Consider the following 26,189-nt stretch of genomic DNA (forward strand, 5'->3'; position numbering starts at 1 on the left):
AGAAAATTTTCAGAGGACACATGTTGGGAGCAGTGGCAATCAGACACGGGTCGGGATGCAAAATGACACTGGGACACGGGAGAAGCTGAGATCAACACAATGAGACCCAATATACCCAAGTGGGAGTGCTACCCTTAGTGAGTAGCAAATGTGCCAATAAAATATGAAGCAGGAGGCTGATGACACGATGGCAGGAAAGGAGGCTGGCTTTAGAAGCGCAGGCCAGGGTGACACTGCGGGACATGGAAGCTGAGCACACCAGGGAGACAAGAGAGGCTGGCACCGGGGCTTCGGCTGCTCGGGATATCCCGGCTGGTGGATCTGGTGTGAGACGTGTGTGACTGCCAGCCCCAGCTGAAGGCTTGGGGCTTGTTCAGCTCCGGAATGCGATGCCTGAGGCTACAGAGGGAGAGAGATGACTAAGTGCCAGCAGCACTTTCCAGCGCGGGATGAGCCTGGAGAGCGCTTAGGGTGCCGCTGAGCAGAAGGAAGTAATAGAATCACAAAACCAAGTACCAAAAGACCTCTGAGCTCACTGGGTCCAACCTTTGACGGAACACCACCATGTCAACCAGACCATGGCACTTCACGCCACCTTGTCTTTCCTCAAACACTTCCAGGAACGGTGGCTCCACCACCTCCCTGGACAGCCCATTCCGATATATGATCAACCTTTCTGTGAAGAAACTCTTCCTAATATCCAGCGGCGCAGGCACAGGCACACAGAGGACCCCCGGTGCTGGAAGAGGAAGGGGAGGGAGGACGGGAAGGGGACGGGCGAGGGAGGAGGCGGCGGTGGTGGCGCGCTCTCCGCCCGCCCCTCGGAGCCGTTTGGCGGAAAAGCCGGGCTTTGGCGGGAAGTCCGGGCTTTGGCGGGAAGTCCGGGCTTTGGCGGGCTGGGGAGAGGCTGCGGGAGCCGCCATGCCCGCCGAAGGGGAGCTGCTGAGCGCCGCGGCCGCCCGCCCCGAGCCCGGCGAGCAGCAGTACCTGCAGCAGGTGAGGCACATCCTGCAGCAGGGCCACCGGCGGGAGGATCGCACCGGCACCGGCACCATCTCCGTGTTCGGCATGCAGGCGCGCTACGGCCTCAGAGGTGGGCACCGCCGCACCCCGGCCCCTTGCTCGCTGCCCCTGCTCCTGCCCTGAGCCGGGCTCCGTGTGGGGGTGTCCCGTTCCTTCCCACCCCAGGGATCTGAACATGGAGTCACACATCCTTACTTCATACCCCGCCTCGCGCTGTCAGGCGGTGGCATTGCCCTCTCTGTGGGGAAAAGTTCAGTGTTCACCGTGGCAAATGGCTGGTCCCCGCTGACACTCTGGAACTCTTTTCCAGATCAGTTTCCGCTGCTCACAACGAAGAGGGTGTTCTGGAAGGGAGTGCTGGAGGAGCTGCTGTGGTTCATCAAGGTTCGGTGTTCGGGTGTCTCTGGGGCTGGTGGGCCCGAGAGTGGCATCAAGAACTGGTGGGCAGTGCATTAAGGCATTTGGGTAACTGCAGGTGCTTCTGTTCCGTCCACAGACCCCCTGTGACCCTAAGCCCCTAATACTGTGGCCACCATTATCTTCAAGACATTCTGCAATTTAGTGCATGCAGACTATTGCTATCAGAACATTGCAACCAGAACAGTTTCTCTTCTTTTTAAGAAAGAAAATTTGAAATAGTGAGGGCCTGGACTAATTTGAATATACTCCACAGATATAAGGCCTAATGTAGTCTCTTTTCATGATGTTTTAATCAGGAATAATAGTATGAGATAGATAGTAGCTAATTTCATGATCTGCTTTTTAATATTGAGATAGCTTGATTTGAACAGAAACAAGCAGATGAAGTAAGACAGATGTAAATGCCTTTTAGTACCATAAAAATGAGATCTAACAGAGCTAATAGCTGTACCTAATGTAATAAAATTCAATGATAGGTAGTTCATTACAATATAAGTGTTCCTTTATATGTTGTGATATTGTGCAGGTATGGGAAAGCCTACATAACCATTTGTTAGACAGCAGGACAGAAATATGCATTCATTTTTTATAAATTCAAATTTTTAAATTCATTTTTATAAGCTTTTTTTTTTTTGTTTGTTTGCTTGCTTTTCAAATGTAAAAGACTAAAAACAGCATTTTCTGTGTTGTATTTTTGAGTGTCCTGATTTGGACCTCTTGAAGGATTCAGTGACATTTTTCTGGGTTATTTTCTCATTTCTGTCATTTTAAGAAAAGAATTTTTAAGACATTAAACTTATTACAGGTGGCTTGGCATGGCAAAGGCCCTGCCTAGGCCATTCATTTTTTGTTAATCTGTTTTCACCAATCTGTAAAGTAACATCTTGTTTTCTGCAAGTATGAAATGACGTTGCACAGTTGACCTTGAGGCTGTTAGTGCATTCACAAAGTGTGAGAATCCTGAGTTAAACAGCAGCAACATGGCACTTCAAGCTCTCTCACAGGATGTTGCTCACAAGTTTTGTTCTGTCCATGTGCAAGACCCTCATCCAGTACATTAATTACAGTGTTCATCCTTGATGAGTGGAGAAATGCTGTGGATTAGCAAAGCTTAATACAACTGTTTTAAATGTGTCTTCTGTGTTGGAATTAGGATGCAGACTTCTGTGTTTTGTAGGGTTCTACAAATGCCAAAGAGCTCTCTGCAAAAGGTGTGAAGATTTGGGATGCTAATGGGTCCCGTGAGTTCCTGGATAAGCAGGGTTTCAGCAGCAGAGAGGAAGGTGATTTGGGACCAGTGTATGGTTTCCAGTGGAGGCATTTTGGAGCAGAATACAAAGATATGCACACAGGTAATGGCATCCAAATCCAGTCTTGATTGCTCAGTAAGACAGCTGTGACACATCACTTCCAGAAGTCTGGTGGAATGCACTGCTCTTAAAGAGCCATTCACAGCAAACTGATAGCCAGAATAAAGAGTGTTTTAGAGAGTTAACTTTTTTTCCTTACTCAGTCTTTGTATAGCTTTGTATGCTATAGTTTGGTATTTGTGGAACAGATGAGTCATAAGGCACACAGTTACTCTTTTACCTAGAGCAGATGTGGTTGCTGATAGCTGGAAGGATGTGTGTGCTGCAGTCCAGAAACCTGATTTAGCTCCATTTGACAACAGTGGAACACAGGCTGCCATCTCTGTATACCAGTACAGGGTCCATGAAATTGTTGTGCTGGAAAGAACTGGCATCAGTGCACTACATTCACTGGAGGCAGTGGAAGAGAAAGATTTTTCCATTCTGCATCTGGAACAAAGTAGGATGTTTCCATAGCTGATGATGCTGTGGACAAAACAGCTGTGACAGGTTGTGATGTGATGCAGTACCTGTTGATATTTTCAGTGGAACTGGTCTAGTAAACTTACTCTCAAATGAATTGATTCCTCTTTTCCAAGTCACTCAAGGAGAGGATGTAGAAAATGCTTAGAGGACTGCCTTTAAGAAAAAGGGGTCAAAAACCAGATTGTCACTATCTGGTGTGATTTTTTTTTTAACTTGTATTAACAATACGGTTAGTTATCTAGGTGAGATTTCCTGATTGATTTTTAAAATTTTGTTTTCAGTACAGCCTCAAATTGCAGCTCACATTAATTACAGATACTAGACTTAGTATTGGCATGTTGATCACTAGCAGAATACAGTTTTATGGTAGCACAAATTATGCAAATTGTGAACTGAACACATCTGAAAACTTACAGAGTTTCTCATCTTAAAAGGTCTAAGACACAACATAGCATGGAAATAAAGAAAAGATCAATTCCTATCGTTTTCCTTACAAATAGATTTCCTTAAGTTGCATTACTAAAGGATGGGTAATTAGCTTCAGGAACTAACTCTAACCATTTGACAAGGCTTCTGGCATGGTACTGCTGGCAGAAGAGATCCCTGAGATGCTATTTTGTGTTATTACCTTGTTTGCCAGCTTGGATCTCCCTGTAACCATAATTTGGTGTTGCTGCAATAAAAGTTCTAGAAAAAAAGTAGTTACCAGCCATGCTGATTCATTGGCATAAGTCAGAACAATGATTGACAACTAATGACTTTTTTATTCTGAAATCCATTCTAATGGTCAGGTAATTTCAGAAAATTTCTTACATAACTGGTATTGAGCCTAAAATTCAGCCTGTGACTGTCATTGGGTGAAATGTAATATCCTGTGCTACACATGATTAAAATTCCTTTCTGGAGCTAAATGCTATGGAAATTTAGTTTTCATACATGACCTTGAGAGTGCTAGATGGATGCATTTATTCATCTGTCAAAAACTTTCTACTTTTGAGTGTGTGAAGAGTGCTGGCATCTGGCACACTGGTCTGGGCATATTAGTTTTTTGTTTGTTTGATATATAAGAAGGAGCACTGTAGCATGCAATTGAATGTCTAGAAAGGCATTTTAATCCAGAAATGTAATAATCAAATCAGTCTAAATACCATGACTGACTAGGTGATAATATCTTGTCCATTCCAGTACAGCTCTCATCCTGTTTGGGTAACAAGTCACCATGAGTGATAAAATATCATGTTTGTCCAGCTAGTATTTATATTGCAACTTTTGTCTCTCAGGGTTTAGTGATTATACAGACTTTTTAGTTGGTCTTAAAGTCAGGTTGTTGAAAATTGAATAAATAGTAATGGTCCTATTTCGGTGGTGCTAAAGGCAGTCAAAGCACACAAAAGAATTGAGGGATCATACAGAAGTATAATGAGAATTTTACAGGCTCTGGAGCATCCTAAGAAAGACAAAGAACAATCTATGTTTGGATGGTGCCAAGTTATTAGTCAGTTTCAAAGGTGCAGTAAAACCTTCAGAGGTTATCCTTTGGGTATCACTTTTCAGTGGGACATGGGTGGGATGTTAAAAAAAACCCATTACTTGAATCTGTCTGGTTTAGATCTTATTTGTTATATTTCTTCAGATTACTCCAACCAAGGAGTTGATCAGTTGCAAAAAGTGATTGAAACGATCAAAACCAACCCAGATGACAGAAGAATCATTATGTGTGCTTGGAATCCCAAAGGTATTGAACAGCTGGCGTAAAGTGAATGCGGTCGCACATTTTATTGCTGTATGCTAAATTATGTTCTGTTCCTGTGTCAACACTCAGTTCCATTCAGTGTCCTTGTTCATTCTTTATAAATCTACCAGGAGTGCAGTAAAAATGGCCAGGGGTTATAATCTTGATTCTCTTTCTACTTAATGTTCAGACCTCAAAAATAATGAACCATTTCTTCAGAGTTTTTTTCTACAGGTTAAAGTGAGGGATACCAGTGTCTTTGACATACAGTCTATTCAAAGACAGTAACTCTTATTTTAAAAAGGTAAAAAACCCAAACCATTAAAAACTATATTAAAGCAATGTGTCTGGCCTTTAGTCATGTAATCAATTGTAAACTTAACCCTTAAAACTAGAGAACAAAAGTGTTGTTTCTGTTGCAAGCTTCTCCTTGAACGTGGGTTCATATGATGAACCTGTATCATATGAATGATAGGGTCTGTTTATACATAGATATCCATTCACTCTGTAGGGCAACTTCTAAACAAGAGCTACTGCAAGAAAATATTTAACTTTCACCAGTGATAGATCCAAAACAATCACACAGCATTTTCCACAGTTGTCTGAAAGGGTATGCCACATGCTATTGCTGTTATTTTCAAGGGTAAACATTCTCAGAAGATATCTGGTGAAAGTTTTCCTTGCCAAGCTGTAATTTTATTCTTTGTGCTCTTTCAGTTTAGAAAATCACTCAAAAGATCTTTTGGTTTCTGATTTTTTTTTTTTTTAAATCATCATTACTTTTATATCTCAACAAGCACATTGCAATGGGAAGAGAGTAAGATGAAGCAGTTGGAATTTGCTTTAGGGTATGCACTTAATTTTACTCTTAATGTCTTCCTGTAGGGAATTCAACTGTCTCACCAAGGTGAGTAGAAGTAAACTGCTGTGCAGCATTATGGCATAAATCTGTTCTGTGGAATATCTGTTTTTGACTTTCTGGTCCTAAACCCAGGAGACAGCTTGTCATGACCTGGACTTAATTGCTTGGGCAGCAGGTGCTTATAAACAAGAGAAAAAGCAGCAGAATGACAGTGAAGTTGGCTCTCTACTGTATCTCATTACATGCTCATTTAGGTTTTGAATTCTTCTACATTCATAACACACTAATGCTGTTACTGTTTTCCCCCTCCCCCTTCTGTATTTCAATTCCTAGATATTTCCCAGATGGCTTTGCCTCCATGCCATGCCCTTTGCCAGTTCTATGTTCTAAAAGGTGAATTGTCTTGCCAACTCTATCAGAGGTCTGGAGACATGGGACTAGGAGTGCCTTTTAATATTGCCAGCTATTCACTGCTCACATACATGATAGCCCATGTCACAGGGCTGAAGGTAAGCTATTTAATAATTTTTTTTATTCTTGTCTGAGAAATGAGAGACTAAAAGATAAGGCTCTCCATGTCATGTCCAGGATAAACTGGAATGAACATACTGTTTGAAATCTTGCTGAAATACGTGTAAAAAAGGGCCCTGTGAATTTGATGTGAATTGTCTCTGTTTTGTATGGGCAGTTAGAATCAGCAATGGAAGAATTTTAAAATTTAGCTTAAGCTGAAGATTCTTTTATGTCTTGACTGTGTCAAGACTGACCTGTTCACTAGTCTTAGAAATCTGAACTGAGTGCTTGTCCTCATGGGATAGTAATATGCAAGTGACTAGGTTTTGTAGCATGCCTTTATTGGAAGTGAACAGTAGCTCAGCAGTTGCTGTCAAGGTTCTAATTTGGATATTCTGCCCACATAACTTCCACCTATAATTTCAGCTGTGTATTTCTTTGATTTCCTACTGTAGATGATTATGTGGAGTGGTAGTATGTACTCAAACAGCTCCAGCCCTGACTTCAGAGCTGTATTTTGTAATTTGGCAGAGAAACTTAAACCGGCTTGTACAAGGAAAAGCCCCTTTTCTTTAGGGCATGTAAAAAATGATACTAGAAAAGCCTTCTGTGCCTAATCCTCTTGCCACCAGCAACATGAAGGGGAACTTCTTGAAACAGGGCAATAGGGAAGAATCAGACTTCACAGCAGCTGCAGAAATTAGTCCAAGGCACTAAGAAGAGTGAAGTTTAAAGTTATGTCCAGCTGTTGCCTCTCAGCCACTTCCTCTTGTGGCTTTGGTGGTTTTCAATGTAACATATCTGAGGGCTGATTGACATTGGTCAGAGGCTGGTAAAAGAGCCAATGAAACTTCCCCACCTTAAATTCAATCGCTCAGGGGCTGCTGAAGTCACAGAACTTGCAGGCTTGCAAACCCCATCTGGATGCTTTCCTGTGCCTGACACCTCCACTGCTGTTTAGTAGTGGCTGAAGCAATTGCTCTGAAGCCAGCTTTGGTGAGTTGTACTTCCTGGAAGTGGAGTGGAAGAGATGGATGTCACTGCTGCACCTCTTTCTGTCTCAGTGAGCAGATCAGTATTGCTCCATTCATTTACCAAAGCTACTGTCATAGCAGGATTTGAAAGATAAATTTTTTGGTAAGCTAGTGGAAATTTCATTATGTTTTCCATTAATTATGCATTAGTCAGAGAAGCTTGTGCCCTTCATAACTTTCAAGGATACAATCCAGTACAGAAGCTGCAATTCCACACTGGCCCTATGCTGAGAATCAATACTGTAAGCATTGTAATGTTTTGATTTGTTGGAACATGACTGTTTGAAAACCACATATATTCTTCATTCTTTTCAGCCTGGAGAGTTCATACACACCTTGGGGGATGCTCACATATATCTGAACCATGTGGAACCTCTAAAAGTCCAAGTAAGTACTTATTCTGTACTCTATACTTTTATCTTCCACAGTGCTTATTCCATGCAAAATTACCTTGATATTTTAAATATACTATGGCAGATATTAATTTGTGTGGCTTTTTTTTCTCATTTCTATCCTAATAACTGTAGTATCTTAACATCTGTTCAATTCAGGTTGCAAACAGAAATACAATGCAATGATTGAAATGTACATCTGTGTACTACTCAGAAGAATTCCACCTAATACCAATGACACAAAATAAAATGTGTTTGTAATATATGAGAAAAGGATAACTTAAAATTCACAGAGTTAAATCAGTAATACTATTTGGCTGAGAAAGGCTACATATTCTTCAGGAAGTAATTTGTTGCAGTAGGATAAAATCAGTGTTTGATTTGATTAGATTAAGCTTGGACTCAATGTCCTCATTATTACTATGGTTTGAAACCATCCAGAGAAGTAGTTATTGATTCAGACCTGAATGATGAGAAGTGAGAAGCTGTAGAATATTTGAGACATGTTTGGGTCAGATTTTCCAATTTAATTTCTACTGGAAGGGATATAATCTGTAACCACTAGAACTGATTTGCCAGCTGAGAGTATGTAGTAGTGTATTTGGATGACCAGGGAATTCACCTGAAAATTAATACTACTGCTCCCTGTGAAAATACTAAGGTAGATTCCAACTGTATTGGAATTTTCTTCATTTTTTTTTCCTTAGTATAAGTCTTCTTGGTGGGAAGGGAAAGCCTACATAGTGTAATCTTTTTTGAGATTGAGAACACAATGTCTCTGCTTTCAACTGTTAGTTTTATACAGTAAGCTTGCTTTTATTTCAGCTTCAGAGAGAGCCAAGACCTTTTCCCAAACTCAGAATTCTTCGTGAGATTAAAGACATCAGCGATTTTAAGGCAGAAGACTTTCAGATTGAAAATTATAATCCTCATCCGCCTATTAAAATGGAGATGGCTGTCTAATGGCATAAATCAGCATTAAGTATTAATGTGGAAATGTACCCAAGCTACTTAGTTTCTCTAAAGTGGTGGGGATTTTATATACTTCAAAAGGTATTTGCTTTATTGTTAAATAGTCACAGACCAGATTTGCCTGCAGTGCTACTCTGTAGTTGTACCGGACAGAGATTATTCCTGATATGCTATGCAGATGTTAACCCAGTTTTGGGTTGTTAGAGAGCTACTTTTCCACACGTTGTTTCTGTTACCAGTGGCCATTTCTGTTACCATTCAGTTACTGTGTGTGAGTAGCACAGGCTTAGGTGCTTGATTTGGTACTAAAATAAGAACTTGAATGTGTGATAGAAGATTCCTTCAAGATTCCTTCAAGGTGGGAGAAATTGTTAAATGTATTCTAAAGAGTGTATGTTTAATAAAGCTTTTTTTTAAAAAAATCTTCTAAGGCATGATGCATATTTAATTCTGCTGTGGTTTTTTATAGTGAGTAGTAAAAAAGGGTTGGAAAGTAAAGTGTCTTGGAGGGTAACATCTGGCAAGGAAAAACTAACTTTCCATGGTCTTCACAGATGAACCATCAGGAAGGCAAAAGATTTTATTGGAACCTTGCTGGAAATGCAGTCTCTGCATAATGTCTCTGTAGCAGCAATTTTTTTATTCCCCAACCCTACATAAATTACTAATTTGATATAAGTCAAAGAGAGTTGCAGTTAAAGAGAGGTTACCAGATAATATTAGTAATCAGCTGTCTGTCACCATTTAAAACCAGATCCCACAAACATATGGACTAATTTTGCAGCCTGGAACAGTAAAACCTAGAGATCATAGTATTTTTAGGAATGGAGTTCATTAATTAAATTGTGGCAGAATTCGGCTTTCAAGTCTCCTTATCCTTGTGACTTCTGCAGTAACATATAAAATCCCTCTGCAGGAATTTAATTGTGAGTAGATGTGTGGTTAATATTCAGACACAGGATATGCAATACATATTTGAGCACGTGGAAAGATGCATAGTAATTTTTAAAATTAAATTTTAAAGTCAATAAACTGGTAGATATTGGAAATATGTATAATTTCATATAATTCTAAGAATTTAATAATCAGTGTGCTTTCATTCAGGGTCCTGCATAAGAGGACCACTGAATCTTTCTTAAATCAAATGATCATAACTTTGAAAAGCGTACTTTGTATAGAAATTAATTATTTGCATATGTCATTACGCTGATTTTCCTTATACTGATCACTGATATTCAGACTATTTTTTGTAGCACTAAAAGATGTTCTCTTTTCCTGACATTTAGCCCAACACAAGAAGCTTCCACAGGAAAAAAAAATCTCAGCCTGTTGTAAGGACACCAAATGTAAAGAGACCACTGCTTTTTAGAAAGATTTGTAATATACACTGCAGTATATTCTTGAGAGATGATCAGACTATGTGCTCTTTCAACTTAGATCCTGTGAGAAGCTTGGCATGGTCAAACATCCTTTTCTGAGGCTGCATTTAATGGATGCTCAGTAGCCAGCCTGGAGTTGAGCACACCTGGGTCTTCTCTCAAATTACTGAACTCACAGGCAGCAGCAGCATTCTTGTTACCACACCTGAGAGCTTTGTCACATGCCACATGTCACTGATAAACTTCATCTCAGTTCTTTAAAGGCACCTATTTCAGATGGTCCAGGTGTTACCTTTTCATTAGTGGTATGTACCAGCTGTAGGTTTTCAGCCACTTCTTCCTGTGTGCATACTTTTATAAGTTAAAGGTTCTTGAGTGTTCCTACAGTCCTCTAAAGTACAAGGAAACAGATTAAGCTGCACATTCACTTAACAGTTCTGCCTACACTTAGCAAGTAAAGTTCCTTTTGCTGGAAACCACTTTATGTAACACTGCAGATAACGTGGATTCTGCAGGACATTTTAGCAAGTGTAGCCAGAGATAATGTGAAATAAAGCTGGCCTCAGGGCTTTACTAGTGGGAATTAGTAGTCTGGTTATCCAGGACAGGAATACCTAGCCAAGAGAAGAATTCAGAATGGGAATTGTTTACTTCTCTTCATAAATTACAGAGGAGTTAGGTCTATAGACATACATAGCATACATAAGCAGACCAGTCTCTGGAAGAGCTCCTAGTTTTTAGTATGGGAATTTATTGCAAGTCCACTTTTTCCCTTTTTCAGTACAATTTACTACAAGTAGCTGTTGAAGTGAAGCTTGTACCTTGAAGACCAAGAATGTTTATGGTGCTCAAAATATCAGAAAGATGTAAAAAGCATTTCAACAGCACACTTTAATGTGAAAAAGTAAAAATACGTTTTAAAATCCATAGGTATGAGAATTCTAGGAGCTTTCATGCAAAAATATGAATATTTGAAAAATTTTAATATATAGAGCTAAATAGGAGGTACTCAAGGAATTTTGATTTGCAAAATATTAACTCTGTTCATGCTGCAAAGATGACTACTATGACTGCAGGCCATATTCAGAGCAGTATTTTAGACAAAACATGGGACATTTCTTGATACTTTCAAGAGATGCATCCTTGTATAATTTCTCTGTTTTCCAAGGGCCATTCAACAGCTCAGAGGTAGCAGTGAAATTTCTTACCACTTTGGTCACATACCAACTTCTACATTCCACCTTAGATAAGTTTTATAACCCATACTATTTCTGACATGTTACAGTATATTGCAAAATTTGCCTTACTGCAGTACCACAAAGTAGATGGTGGTAGATGAAGGGTCAGAAAAGAAAGAACTTAATTTTTGAGACAAACAACCATCTGATCAGCCATCAAAATCAAGTCTTGTAAAAAGCCTGACTTGTTGAGTTTGTCACCATAGTGACTGGCACCTGTGAAGTGTCTGAATATGGAATGCAGCCCAGGTTTCAAGTGCCTTCATTAAAACCACAAACGGTTCACATTCACCTGCTTGAAGTTCAACCAACCCTTCTAACTTCCCTTTGCATCCTACAGGAAGGTGAGCTTGTGGGGTAACAACACAAATACATGCTGTGATCACCATGTAGCAACATTTGTTTTTGAGGAAAAAAAGAGCAATCACCATAGTCAGTTGTTACCAGAATTTCTTTATATAACTAACCTGTTTTCAAGCGTTTCAGATATGATCAAACATTTTTAAGTGCTGGACTAATTGACAGAGGCCCCCAAATCCATACCAGATATGGCTGCCACACTAAGACATCCAAAGCCTTTCGGTGCATCACATGAAACAACAAAAATTACAGCAGCACATGCAAGCTTATGCTCAGAAATCACAGTCATGATAGCTGAAGAAACTAATCAGACTGCCTTGAAGGATGGGGAGAGAAAGATTTTCTCATTGCTGCTGCATTTTGCAGAGCATTTCTCTAGAACTTTTTGGCCATCAGCAGCACAGACAAGCTTTCATTCACACTTCCCAGCCTGCAGCTGTCAATTTGAAGGCACCTCAAGGCCTTGGCTTGTAGAAGATGTTTAAATATCACTCTGTTGTGGCAGTGTAAGGGAGAAAATGGAAAGTTAAGACCTGGAGACTTCCAAATTAGCATAAGAGCTGCTGGCAACTCATACAAAAGCATTTCTACAGCGTCTCTTCTGTGTGTGTCTCTATAAATCCAAATTATTTAAATTTAAATGAGAGATCACATGAGAATTTGGATGAACTTCAAGGATGTTATCAGTATTAAAAATCAGCTTATACTTGTAATGTCAAAAACGCTACACCTGACACAATGAACTGAGGTACACTGAATAAAAATCATTGTGTGCCAAAGGGCATGGTTGCGCAGGATTGAGTTTGGAAATTACTGCTACTTAACTGGATGTTGAATCTCATAAGTGAAAGTGAAGTGAAAATGCCAAGTGGAAATGGCTGCTCCGTTCCAGGCCACGGACATGGGCTTAACATGCACAAAGGCACGCCGAGTTTGTAATGAGACTATTATGTAACGCTCACTCAAACTGATTGGGCAGCTCTGCCAGATAATTGCCTCACACACTCCCTCAAAATCTTTTTAGTATCTAGGCTCCTTTGGGAGCCAACTCACACCCCTCTGGTCACCTAACTGTATCCCACAGGCAGGGGTACTTGGGACACTCCAGGGACAGGATTCACATGCTTGGGACTGCACAGCTTTGGGATGTTCTTGCCTGTGTGAATGAGCAGCTATTCCCCTTTTGAGGCAGCTAAAGTGAAAATAATAGTGATTCTGCTGTAGGAAATCATTCTTCCTCCTGGAGGCCAGTCCAGCCAGATGAGAAATAGCCTTGTAGCTGAGATACACTTGGACAAGAGTCAGGATTCAATTTCCAACTCTGCTACAGATTTCCTGTCTGGAGCTTGACTAAGTTGTTCTGTCAGTTCAGGCCTCATATTAATTTCCCATGTTTCTAGTACAGATAATTGTATTTCCCTAATTCACATGGGAATCCCGTGGATAAATACATTAAATGTTTATGTGGTTCTCAGATGCTATGGTGAAAAGAAGAGAAAAGTTATATATAACATTCAGTAAAGCCAAAATCCAGGACTGGCCTGTAATTTGTAAAGCAAGGCTATACTAATGGGTAATTCAAACCCAGCCTACAAGCTAATCATTATAAAATACCCCCCTCTGCAAATAAAGTGTCTTATGTACTAATACACAGCAGCTGAGAGTGAGAAGTACAATTAAATATGCTTCTAGCAGGGCTTGGCATGAGAAACTGGCAGCAGAGAAATTATGCTAATGTCATCACTGTTGTTTCCAGCTGCTGCAGAGAACTGAGAATTTGTTAATTCACGTTGTTTGGCTCTGTAGATTTGGTGTCAATACTTGGCAAAAAGATGGGTGTAGCAAAAACCAATTTACTTTAATCTGGAGACTGGTATTCTAAAAACTATCAGCCTATCTGCTGACACCTCGCTATTTATGATATATCTAGGAGTTAGTTCTGGTTTTTGGACTCATTAAAAATATTTCATACAAAAAATATTTAAATATAGCTGATGGCAGACTTATTACTAATGCTAGCAATGATTTTCTTTGGGGGAAAGGACAGGTTTCACCCTTTTAAAATAGCTGCAAATGTACCAAATTCCTCCCAACGCCAGACGGAACCAAATGCACTGACAGACCTGACTCTGACCAGTCTCACCTGGGGCTCAGACCCTCTGCCCATGGGCCTTTGTTTCTGCCTGTTGCATGGCAGGTGTACCTGCCTCCAGCTGTGCTACAGCTGTGGACGTGTCTGGCCATTGAACAACACCCCATCTTGGCTGGGCACACCCTGGACCATGTCTGACTGTGATTGTCCTCACTCCTGGCCTCTGCTCATCCCCATCCCCAGGGAAGTGCCCAGCACTTGAGGCTGGGGCCACCTCACTGCCCCTGCCACCCTGCTCCGGAATGGAGGTGGGACAAGACTGGCTGGGAGGACTCTGCCCTGCTGTCCTTGGGAGCACGTGGCTCCTGTGGTGTCCTGCCTGCTGGGTATCTCTGGCTGCCTCAATCCCTAAACCAGCAGTGCAGAGCCAGGCCTGCAGCTGCACAAGCTGGGCTCTGACTCTCTGTCATGGTTTAACCCCAGACAGCAACCCCAAGCAGCCGATTGCTCATTCCCCCACCATTGGGATTGGGGGTGGAATTGGAAGGGAAAAAGCTGGAAAATTCACAGTTTGAGATATAGACAGTTTAATGGGGAAAGCAAAAGCTGTGTACACAAACAAAGCAAAAGAAGGAATGAATTCAGTGCTTCCCACGGGCAGGCAGGTGTTCAGCCATCTCCAGGAGAGCAGGGCCCTATCACACATAACGGTTACTTGGGAAGACAATCGCTGCCGCTCCAAACATTCCCCTTCCTACTTCTTCCCCCCACTTTATACACTGAGCATGACACCACATGGTGTGGAATATCCCTTTAGCCAGTTTGGATCTCCTATCCCAGTTGTGTCTCCTCCCAGCCTCCCAGGCACGCCCAACTTCCTTGCCAGCGTGGCAGTATGAAGAGCAGAAAAGGCCTTGGCCTTGTGTAAGTCCTGCTCAGCAATAACAAAAACATTTCTGTGTTATCAACCCTGTGTTCAGCACAAATCCAAAACACATCCCTTTCCTAGCCACTGTGAAAATACGAACTCTACCCCAGCCAAAACCAGCACACCTTCCCACAGCACGAGCCTTGCCTAAACGTGAGTCTGAGTGAACTCCTCACAAGGGGGACATGATGCTCTTCAGGGGCCATCTGAAAATCCCCTCTTTGATCCCATCAGGACTCTGGGGCTATGCAGGATCTGCCTGAGCCCTCACCTGGCTCCAACATTCCCTGTCCCTGCGCTGGTTCTGTGCCCCTGAAATGCCCCCTATACCCCACAACAATTAAATTCTTCTTCAGCAAATCCCATCAGAGCCCACTTACTTCTCTGTAGGGTGAGAGGACTCATCAGTCTCGGAGGGAGCTCCAGGCAGGGCTCTGAGGGCCCTGCTGGCCCTGGGCCTGGCTTCACCACCATGGACAGGCTGGTTGTCCCTGGCTCTGTGTGACACTGCTCCCTGTCACAGGACACACTTTGCCCTCAGAGCTCTCTTGGCACCATAACCTTGTCAGAACCTTCTCAGTCCTGGCTGTTCCCTCAGACCTGCCCTGGCTCCCCAGCCCTCCTGTCCCCCTGGCAGTGCCACTGGTACCACCGTGAGGATGACTTGCAGCTTGCTAACAGCATAATTTCCTGGAATTTTGGTATTTACAGATGAGTTAGGGCAGCAGAAGTAGAGTTGGTGCAACTAGAGAAGCCTGGAACCTCTCCCCTCTAAACCCCACTCCTTCATACATTCATACATTCATACATTCATACATTCATACATTCATACATTCATACATTCATACATTCACTGCTGGGTCATGTCTACACATGCACTGCTGTGCTGAGCACAACACTGGCTGAAGCACCAAACCCACGGAGCAAAATGAAAATGGGAGTTGGAAAATCATCCTTGGGCTACAGGGGATATCAGCTTCATCAGCCCTTCAGTGCTGCACAGTCCACATTGTCCAGCCTGCACTGTTCTGCACAGATGTTATCCAGGCTTTCTCATGGACCTGCAGTGTGCTCCACAGAGCAGCAGGGACTTCATCTTTGTACCTTGCCTCTCTAGCCTTCATATAGGCAATCACAATCACAGGATGCATTCTTTCATATTTCTCACTGATGTAGGAATATGAAATTTTAGCAATTACTTTCATAGTAATAGTAAAAAATAGGAAAAATTCAGTCATTTCCAGGTTGTTCACAGAAATACATGTAGGAAGAATGAACCAGGGAGATTAGATGAACCTTGGTAGAGAATAACTGAAATAGAGACCAAGTAATTTTCAGCTTTAATGTTTAATTTCATGCAAAGGAGTTTTGGCGCCTGCTCCAAAGGTTGTGCAGTAGATTCATTAAACAAACAGTAATTAGGAAAAAGCCCAAAGCACTTTTACATACACTCACATGTTCTTTGGTTGCTGCACCAATTCCTAGCACTGTTAAGGCCTGCAAGGAAATAACAAACATTCAAGACTTGCTTCTGGTTTTTCTGAATTCCCAGTGGAGTTACTCAGTAGCACAAAGGATGGAACAAAAGCACACTATTTTATATGTGTTTTGTGGAAAATGTAACACATGTTATAAAACTCTTTATTAATTTTTTTCCTGTTTTCTCTTGTCCACAAGCAAGGTAGATAATGATATAACAAGGTGTGTGGAGCAGTAAAGAAATGCACATACAGTACATATGGGGTTTTAACAAGACTGCTAAGTATACCAGGTCAGGAACACAAATTCTGAACCAAACTTCCAATTTCACTGGAAACCACACATTTAAAAAAAAAAAAATCCATTCCCATTTCATATTAAATGTTGGTTGCCTTCCTTATGCAAGCATTGCAGTCCTTTTGCATATTTTTTTAGAAAGAAACTATTTATTTAAACTTAAGGGAATATAGATGCAGAATATGTATCAAGATCCTGTAGCAAATACATTTAATAATATTCTGAATCACTAGTTCAAACTGAACTCTGAATATGTGAAGGAACAGTATCAACATTACATCAGTACTGTCTGGAGTCACTCTAGTATTATTGAAATAAAATATTAAACCCCAAGCTTTGAAACAGATGCATGTCCCATCTGGATATACATATCCTCATCTGGAGAAGTTGGCTCCTTAATACATGAGGGTTTAAACTCAGCTGGTTCAGTGACCCACTCTATTGCTTCCTTTATTTCTCATTTTTGCTTTGCATTCAGCATCTGGGATAAGAAAAATAAGAATCAGATACAGCGAAGGTTTCTAGAGAGTTATTTTTTTTAAACTGCAAAATTTTTATGAAGTGGTAGAAATTCAGGAAATAGAAAGCAAATGAAAAGTTGGAATTGCTGTTCTGTCTTTATTTTACTTTTGGCTACTCTTATGCAGACTTGCAGTGACTATGTCAATATCCAGACTGGGTTCAAATTGAGCAGATCAGGACTTGTAGGAAGTAGAGCAGCCTTCTGGGGGAATGAGTATATCTTTGGCAGCACATAGTTAAGTAAAGCACCCTAAAACATGGACATGGCTGCCTGAAATTTTCAGCAGAAAAGCTTCTTGACAAAAAAAAAAAAAAAAAGTGCAGTAGTTTAAATAAGATGAGTTTTTGAGGCAGTATTTCTCTCCCACACAAGGGAGAATTTTTCTTTCTATAAAAAATGAATCATCTGAAAATTACATCATAATTCCTCTGCAGGCTCTTCGGGTCCTTGCCATTCTATATTGACAGAGTTCTTCGTTCAGCATTCCATGATTTGTGGCATCTCATGAAAGCTTTTTGCTGCACTGCAGCACACAGAGTAGGTCAGCAGCTGTGGTGTGTCAGTGAACATATGGGGCAAAGAATCTGACCCATAGCAGTCAATAGAGTAACATTTCAAAATAAAAATGAGCAACTTCCATCTACTTTTTCATTTTCACTCAAATATTTTAGCTTGAATAACTTCTTTTCCAGCTTGTTTTTAGCAAAATATCCATTAAAATTATTAACAAGCTTTACTCTGGAAGCCTCCCTGGATATAAAAACCATTTTAAATCTTCTAGAAGACAATCCTGGTAGTGGGGTTCTCCTGCAGACTTGAATTTCTGGCACAGAAATACAGGATAAAATTCTTAGTAGTACATCTGCTTTGGTCATATCCAATACTGCTGTTCATTGAAATATATCAATATTTGTTGATTTCATTATTCAGGATTTGAAGAAGGAAAAACCCAATATTTGTCAATAAATGCATATAAGAGATATGTCATCTAATGGTTTTAAATAAAAAATAGCATAGTATAGTAGCAAAAAGTGATATTCACAGTTATTTTGTCTGGCCAATCATTTCCTGTGTAGATCTCAATCTGTAAATATCATCCTGTAGATAAGCACCCACTTTTACTTTGGATGTATATGCATACTTGGAACATGAAATAGATCACTTCTGGATGATTAATGGGGCCATAAACTTGAATCCATAAACTGGATTTTACACTTTTAGCATCACTGTTTTACAGAAAGAACTTCCTTTTTACTTCTCCCTTGTGAGTAAGCTTCATCCTACTCTGAAAATAAAACAGTGATGGTTTTTGGAAGTCAACGGAGACGCGTTTATCTTCACTTGTGATCAGCCCTCAGCTTTCCCACAGCACTCCTGTTTTCCTGCAATGCAGCATTATGCAGTAGTGGAAGGGGGGAGAGTCTGGGACAGATACAGAAGCAAAGTCATCACTGCCCATATCACAGACCTGCAAAAGTTGGACTAGGCCCAGTTCATCCTTTCAAAGCATAAAATACAGAAGTGTAAAACTCAATTCAAATGTTTTCTGTACATTATCCAGCCTTCTCTCAAGGCCTATGTGTGCAACTGCAAGCAAAATTAGTCAATTGATTATACATCTCCAAATAACTCCACCAAACTGCATCTAGAATAATATCAATTTACATGTAATTACAATAAGTTTGTTATTTCTTCCTCACAAGTAGCTAGAAGAAACCATCAGAAAATTAGAACAGATGTATCAGTAACATACAGCTGAATCAAATCCCTCAGCTAAGTGTAACAAATAAATTTTTCTAATCCAGGTATGAACATCCCATAACTTGGCAACAGTATTTCTATGTATACCAAGGTGTATATTTTCTGAAAGAAAAATGCCTTGATCTGACACCAATAAACTAAGACAGAAAGTCAAGCACATGCAGCTCTCTTTGGCAGTAGGGATGCTGTTTATAAAGGAAGCTAAGGGCCCTCTGCCACTGACAGTTCCAGAGTATCCCTCAAAGTGATGGCAACCAGAATTTCTGGATTAAACCAGCATTTATCAAATGTTGAGGTTCATGTTGGCTCTGAAGACAACATCCCCATTTCTCATCCATGAAGTTACCACAGGCTAAGGGTACTGTGCTTCTCAATGTAGGTGCCCAAGCACAGATTTTATGTATTTTCATTAACACTTTAATGATCATACTTTTGGTTAATTCATAGCACCCCCCTGAGAATCCCTATGTGCATAAGCCCCTTGCATAAACCAACAACAGCTGTACCCATGCAAACTCACTGTTACACACAATATACCAATCAAGAGATTTCCATTTCTATGTTAGTTCCATGGATATATCTTCATTCATAAACACTCTGCCTAACTGGGAAAATCACTGAGATGGTATTAAGCCCACTTTTTTACCTCCCCAAATGGACCTGAAATTATACATTTTCAATCAGTCTAGCAAAACTTCTAAGCATTTAGGAGCAAGAAGTGAGAATTGATTGTCATCTGTTAGCATTTCCCACTTCACATACTATTTAAATCTTATGGCTACAAAATTGAACATTCAAACCTGTTTTAACTGCTGGTCTGAGTAGCCCAGCCAGGAATAGGATCCTGAGTAAGCCAGATATCCATCCTTTAACATTTTCTGTTCTGAAGCAGATAAGAATAATTACAGATCAGGTTGTGTTTTAGTCAGCAGTGCATTATTTTGTTAAATAATGCATCAGAGAACATAATTTGGGAAAACTGAAGGACTGGAGATGCTCTTATTTCTTTATTTTTCCCAAAACCTGGCATTTTAATCAAATAGATCAGTTTGGCCAAATAAGCCTTTGCCTCTACTCTCTAGCTATTTTATTGCAAGAGAACTGCAAGGCAGATAAATCCTTGGAAAAAGCAGAGATCAGCACAAGCTCCTTGCTAACCCAATGCAAGGAGTTACATGGCAAAACATCACCAATGTGGCACAAACCTGATGCTTGACATTGCACTCCTGGCACACACAAGAAGATGCCAGCAAACAACAGGCTTAATCTCACACAGTCTCCTTCCCACTCTCTAAGAGATGCAAAGTAATTGTTTTCATTAGGTACAGATGTATTTAAGCTCACACCTTCTTTTTTTTTTCCAAGCAGACCATTTTGGACTATTTCTTTATGGGAACAAGAATGAATATCAAATTACACTGAACTGGATCAAAGTCTCCTCACACTCCAGATTTCATCATTACCATTGTTCCTCCAGCCTGTCAGTCTCACAGGCTGATGGTGTGTTTCTGACAGAGTTATTCCCATCAAAACTGATGAGACCAGGATTAGGATTAATGGACAGTACCAAAACTCCAGCTTTGAAGGAAAGGTGACTTACCACAAGCTTCCTCTTCTGGTAGCACACCAGTATACGTATCTGAATTCCATGCAGAATAGCAAATGCTTGGCAGCCTACTTCAAGCCTGACATATAAAATTTTAAAAACCCCATAGCATGATAAACTAGTATGATAAAAAATGATTAAGTAATGCTAGTCAGTTGAGGAATGGCTGCCAATCTTTTCCCCATTTTTCTGAGGCAAGCAGGGAGTTGAAACAGCAGATATTCTAAACCTTCACACTCCCCTCTCTCATCAGCTTGTGTTGCACTGCCAAATGTGTGTTCGCCTGATTTCATGGCTGTGAATAGCTAATAATAAGCACTTTTCAGCTTCTTTTTAAACTCCATCCAAGCAGGAGTAAAAGATTAAACAGGAAAGCCAAGTCACACTAAATTTTAGCTGTCAAATTAAAGCAGAGAAGCACCCCTATTCTCATACCTCCCGCTCTCAGAAAAGGAAATACCAAGTTATTTTAGAACAGGATCTTTTAGATCTTAATACTGAAGGGAATTCCTCCCAAAATGACTGATCACTTCAGCCAGCAGATCAACACATGAAGGCCAAGCATTGATTAGCAGACAATGGTAGCACAGGCAACTAAATTACAAGTTTGTAGTTTTCAGTAAGGAGTTGTTTTTGTGAAAAAGCCCCCAGCCATTAAAAAAACTAAAACAAACTCCCAGTTATCCAGACTTAAAGAAAAGCAGATTCTAGTCCAAACCCTAAACAAAGTCACAGATTAAAGCACCTTCTTTCAATACACAGCTTCCTGTAGCTGTAGACATCAGTCCCCAGTGCCAGCTGTGATGTGAGAGAGAGAAAAGACAAGCTGTGAGCTTCCCCAGGAGAGAGGCTAGTTTGCATCTCTGCTTGAGAGCAGACACTGGAAGAGGGTATGTTGGGAGGGAAGGACTCCTCTGGGCAGAAAGCAGCACTCCCTGCCAGTGACACAGCTGAAATGAGCTGTAAGACCATTTTAGTTTGGATGCCAGCTGAAACATGTACTGTTCTAATAGGGCCCAGTTCCTTTAGACTTTCTGACCATGCCAACCTGTAACTTTCACATAAATTAGAAAACAAAACAAATTAAATAACTGGAGGCACAGTGATGCTATAACACACAGATGTTTTTTTCTTTATGATGAAATGTCACAAAATGCAAGTAACATTTACATTTGGAATGCAAAATTAATTCCTGCTCTCAACACTGAACAAGAGCATTTGACACTTTCTCCTGAAAATCATTAAGGATTGAGCACCCATTTAAACTTGGTTTCACTATGGAAGCAGTATTAGTAGAGTGGTTATTAAAAATGTGTGAAGAGATAATGACTGTGGGTTTGTGGGAATCTGTAATACACAAGCATGTGAAAGCTTTGCCCCCTAAATTTCTTTCCTTTATTACAGATTACCACAAATACCACAAAAATTGCAACTAAAAAAACATATCTATGGTTAATAAAATGAATATGAATGAATATACATCAAGTTACTGCAAATTAATATGCCACCAGTAATATATATTATCAAACAACAGCATGGTATCAATTAATAATAACAGGAATCAGTACTGTGGTACAACCAAAGACGTCAGTTGCCAAGTAGATATATACTATTTTAGATTACTGTTTATCTTGAATGAAGCAAATTTATCAATGATATAACAGTAGATATTTTTATGATTACTTATATTAATATTTATGTAATTGATATGAAGTGGATTAGTCAGATTTCAAAAGCAGCAAAACCATCTCACAGGATGGGAACAATCTGGGGGGAGAAAGGAGGACAGACCTAGACAGCAAAACAGCTAGTAGAGTCCCATTTACTAAAGGATCCGTATCACAGACTCTATTTTCAATCAGGTATCCCTAGGGAAAGCCCAAATGCTCATAGAAAGGTTGTATGGGATTCAACCAAGAAGTTCTCAGGCTCATCTTTGGATAAACATAAATATAGTCATAAGAGGGAGTGGGGCATTGAGCAGCCAATAGATCCTGTTAAATTTCTGTTTTTCACAGACAATTGGGGATGCTGTTTTCTGTTCCTTCAGAGCTAATTTTTTTCAGACTGTTTTCCACCTTCACATGACAAATTGTTGTTCTAGTCTCCTTGTTTTGTGTTTATCAGTGGTATCTGTGGATGTTTCTGGTTTCTAGGTACCTCAGCTGCACTTCAAAGAGGCCAGCTGCCCTTTTCAAGGATGTTTTTCAGTAGTTCACAGGGCCGGTCCCCAAGCTCACAGTTCCAGGCAGCCCTTTCTATGTCAGGCTTTTTTTGAGCAGAAAATATCTTTTGTTCACTAATTTTCCTTTCTAACCAGGCTGTCTTTATGGCTCCTATTTATTTTTAATAAATAGTAACATGTTAAGTATGCAAGATTTGGCTCCCAGATCAATGGCATATTCAGTATGGAAGTGGCTAGAATCTCAGATTAAAATTTGTGAGTAAGAAAGATTAAATCAAGAGTATGGTATATGAAGAAACAGGACTCAGCAAAAACATTTTCTTCCAGAAATGCCAGAGTTCACAAAATTACTCTGTAATGTTCTGACCAATGCCAGCTCTAAGTGCTGTGCAATGGCTACAATTTCCATTCTGCAAAAATTAATTTAAATTTCCATCCTCTGCATGGGCAGAGTCTCCAAGAACTCAGGGATGGCTGTATTTTATTTGATATTTTAAAGCCAATTAAATGTATAGATTACTTCAAAACCAAGATCACATGTCCATGAGGGCAGCCAGGAGCAGGGAATCTCTCTGAGTTAATAAGCATTCTTACTTTGAAGTCCCATGGGTGTCACCTTTCCTTCTTGTTTGGTCCACAGAGCTTTCAGGAGCAGCTAGAGCTGCTTTTTCACAGCAGCTATAGCCAAGTGGACAGTGCCCTTCTCTGGTCCAATCTACTAAGCAAAAAAATTGTAGACCCCTCAGTGTCACCAAAGTGGTTTGGTACTCACCAATGTCTCAGTTTCTGTTAGATGATATTTTGTTCCACAGTTAAAAAAAGTGTTAATAACACAGCAAGGGGAAAAGTCACTAATACTGGGGGGGAGAAAGAGAACAATTAATATTGGTTAAAATCACCAAAATAAAAATTAAAAAAAAAAAAAAAAAAAAAAAAAAAAAAAAAAAAAAAAGAAGGTGCAGAAATGTGCAACTTGCATCAAATACTCCTGGAATTCTTTCTGACTGGTCACTTTCACACTGGCTGGCCTGAGAACCACATGTGTTCCCAATTTCTAAGAATACAAACAGAACTATTTTGTGAAAATTCACAACTTACATGTTTGTTACTATCCTTTTCACAATAGTACCCTAAAATGTCTCTCACAGCAGAGTTGCCTGTTGCTGGTAAGCTCTCTGGAGAAGCCTTCAAAATTGTTGACAATTTTTCCCGTGTCTCCATTGACCACATGAATAAAGAAAACCTTGACAGCACATATGACTGCCAAGCATAGCCAAATTTACTGCCTCATTACATCCAAATGCCTATAACAGAAGGACTGTGGGCTCTTTCCTTAGCTGGTACTTTGAGAATTAACCTTTTCAGACAGTCTGGGAATTTGAAATACCAGCATGGAACCATTCACTTTGCACCCAGACATGGGTGGCCACTGTCAGTTTAGTTGAGTGACCATGTTTCATCTCATACTTCCTGTTTCCAGATGCTTACCCCTTCCTCAAAAATATTAATAATCACAAAGGGCTTTCAAGATGAAAATTATTTTCTATCACCTTCCACTCCACAGAAGAAAACAGCCACCCTGGACTTGGCAGTCCAAAACACTGTTAAAGGCACAGAGGCAATCCGATCCCATTATCCTGTGAGATTAGACAGCCTTTACATACCATCTCTTTCCAGCCACTGCTGCATCTCCCTGAGTTGTTTTGGTACTTGCAGCCATGTTCAAGTTCTCATTTCCTCATAAGGCATTCTGTTTCTGGCAGTGAGGTCATGGCAGTTGTGCTCCAGCTGTTTCAAGTCCCAAGACTCAGGGCTGCACCAGAATTGTTTTTTTGCAGTCCCATATACGGCTACTCAATGTCAACATTTATTCCCAGCAAAGGCTTTTGCCAGGGTAAACCACATGCCAATCTTCTTCAGCAAACTGCAGCGTCAGAGAAAGCACAGACAGAGCATAAGACTTGTACCAGCCATCATTTTCTTCAGCAGCATGGAATAAACAGTCTAGAGAGTTGACACTGATTCCAGTTCTGTGAGTTTTCCCTTTCCAGGGTATTTGTTTAAGACACAAGTAAGTGATGTCTGAAACAGTTTTGTGAGGACTCTTTTGTGTGGTTCTGGCTAAGACATTTTCCTTGCATGTGTCTCAGTTCCTCTGCTGTTCCCACCTGCACTGTGGGAACAACATCCCATCCCCCTTTTCCTGGATGTGATGAATCATGTACTACAGTGCCTGAGGTCATTTTTGTATCTAGGCAGGTTGTACTACGCACATTTCACCCATGATGATGGGAAGAGTTTTCAGCATCTTATAACAAGCCAGGTGATACACAGACTCCAACCTTAGGCTGACTAAAGATAATGGCTTGTTCCTAAAGAAGCTTAAAATAACTGAGTATGTACTTTCCAGATTCTAAGTGAATTAAAAGAAAGCTTATGAGATGTTTCTGTGAGAAACAATTGCAAAGGTAGATTGAAGGAGGAAAAGGCATGATATCATCAAGCCAGAAGTTTTGTGGGTGTTCAGCTGAGTGCTTAGAGGGTTTTGACATATTCCCTGTGTCAGTGAAACAGACTGGGATGGCAAAGAAGGAAGTGCTCATTTTGTGGTCTAGGGCTGAAAGGGCACTTCTGCAAAACAGTGATGTCTGGAGCCATCAAGATACAAGAAGGGAGCACTGAGAACTGTAGGGGAACTCATGAATGTGCTCACTGGGCAGTGCTTGTGGAACAATCAGAAGCTGTGTCCTGTCCAAACTGCCTGACAGAAGCCTCCTGCCCTGCTGGCTGTGTCTGACATGTGGCAGCTCAGTGACCTGGGCAGATCCCACTGACAGTCACTGCTGTTCTCAGAGGCCAAGGTCCAGCACTCACCCACATGTGGGCTGTGAAAGGTGGCTAGCTGCATCCCAGGGACCCCTGGGCAAGCCTCAGGCTAGAGACCCATGCTCCATGCTGCCTGCATGACATAATTGTTGTACTGGCTTTGTGGCAGCCAAATTGCTGTCAGAGCCCACAGGTTTTATATGAGTTTCTCTCTCTCTCTCTCTTTTTTTTTTTTATTTATTTTTTTTTTTTTCTTTTTTATGACTCAGGTGTCCATTGTGAGCAATAATAGGAAATTATTTTTTGCAGGTTTTCCTCTCCAAGCTCAAGACCAGGGGTCAAGGTTGGTAGGTTATGCTAAAAGTTGCCCATCTGAAAGGAAATGTTAAATTGGCCAAATTCTGTCTATAGATTCTGGCTATTGCTTGATCTTCAACTTGGCCCTGGATGAGTCAAAACACTGCTTCTCCCCTTCATAAAGGATAATGACAGAGATAATGACACCGATCTCATTTGTTTGAGAGTGTGTGAGAAATGCTATGTATTAGGCAGTAAGGGTTGTTGGACAAGATAGGAAATTCCTTGGAAACCATTGGGAGAGATGCTGCCTATCAGTAGATTTCTATTTATTGCCTGGCATAACAGTGTTCTGTCTTGGAACAAAAAACAAATAAAGCCCAGGCTATTTCATCAACAGATCAAGAGCATTTCCACCAGATATGCTGACCTGTC

General features: G+C 40.6%; 2 protein-coding genes across 2 annotated transcripts; one reads left to right on the plus strand and one right to left on the minus strand.

Moving 5' to 3' along the window:
- Nucleotides 1-781: 781 nt before the first annotated feature.
- On the plus strand, nt 782-9,217 carry TYMS (thymidylate synthetase). The gene is made up of 7 exons (XM_056485504.1): nt 782-1,093; nt 1,334-1,407; nt 2,621-2,795; nt 4,912-5,013; nt 6,206-6,381; nt 7,735-7,806; nt 8,637-9,217. The coding sequence occupies exons 1-7, from the start codon at nt 922-924 to the stop codon at nt 8,772-8,774; spliced, it is 909 nt and encodes a 302-aa protein (XP_056341479.1). The 5' UTR covers nt 782-921; the 3' UTR covers nt 8,775-9,217.
- Nucleotides 9,218-12,135: 2,918 nt separating this feature from the next.
- ENOSF1 (enolase superfamily member 1) lies at nt 12,136-24,320 on the minus strand. The gene is given in 8 exon segments (XM_056482801.1): nt 12,136-12,266; nt 16,238-16,277; nt 16,885-17,037; nt 17,817-17,902; nt 18,138-18,205; nt 18,629-18,666; nt 19,641-19,723; nt 24,296-24,320. Coding segments are annotated over 8 exon segments (624 nt in total).
- Between the last annotated feature and the right edge of the window lie 1,869 nt (nt 24,321-26,189).

Source organism: Oenanthe melanoleuca, chromosome 2 (assembly GCF_029582105.1).
Source record: "Oenanthe melanoleuca isolate GR-GAL-2019-014 chromosome 2, OMel1.0, whole genome shotgun sequence".
Classification (NCBI taxonomy): Eukaryota; Metazoa; Chordata; class Aves; order Passeriformes; family Muscicapidae; genus Oenanthe; species Oenanthe melanoleuca.

Excerpts from the sequence above, each read along its gene's own strand:
- TYMS (XM_056485504.1), top strand. The coding sequence starts at position 922 with ATGCCCGCCGAAGGGGAGCTGCTGAGCGCCGCGGCCGCCCGCCCCGAG. Across the intron at positions 5,014-6,205 it reads GTGTGCTTGGAATCCCAAAG|ATATTTCCCAGATGGCTTTG; the intron begins GTATTGAACAGC and ends TTCAATTCCTAG. Across the intron at positions 6,382-7,734 it reads CCCATGTCACAGGGCTGAAG|CCTGGAGAGTTCATACACAC; the intron begins GTAAGCTATTTA and ends CATTCTTTTCAG.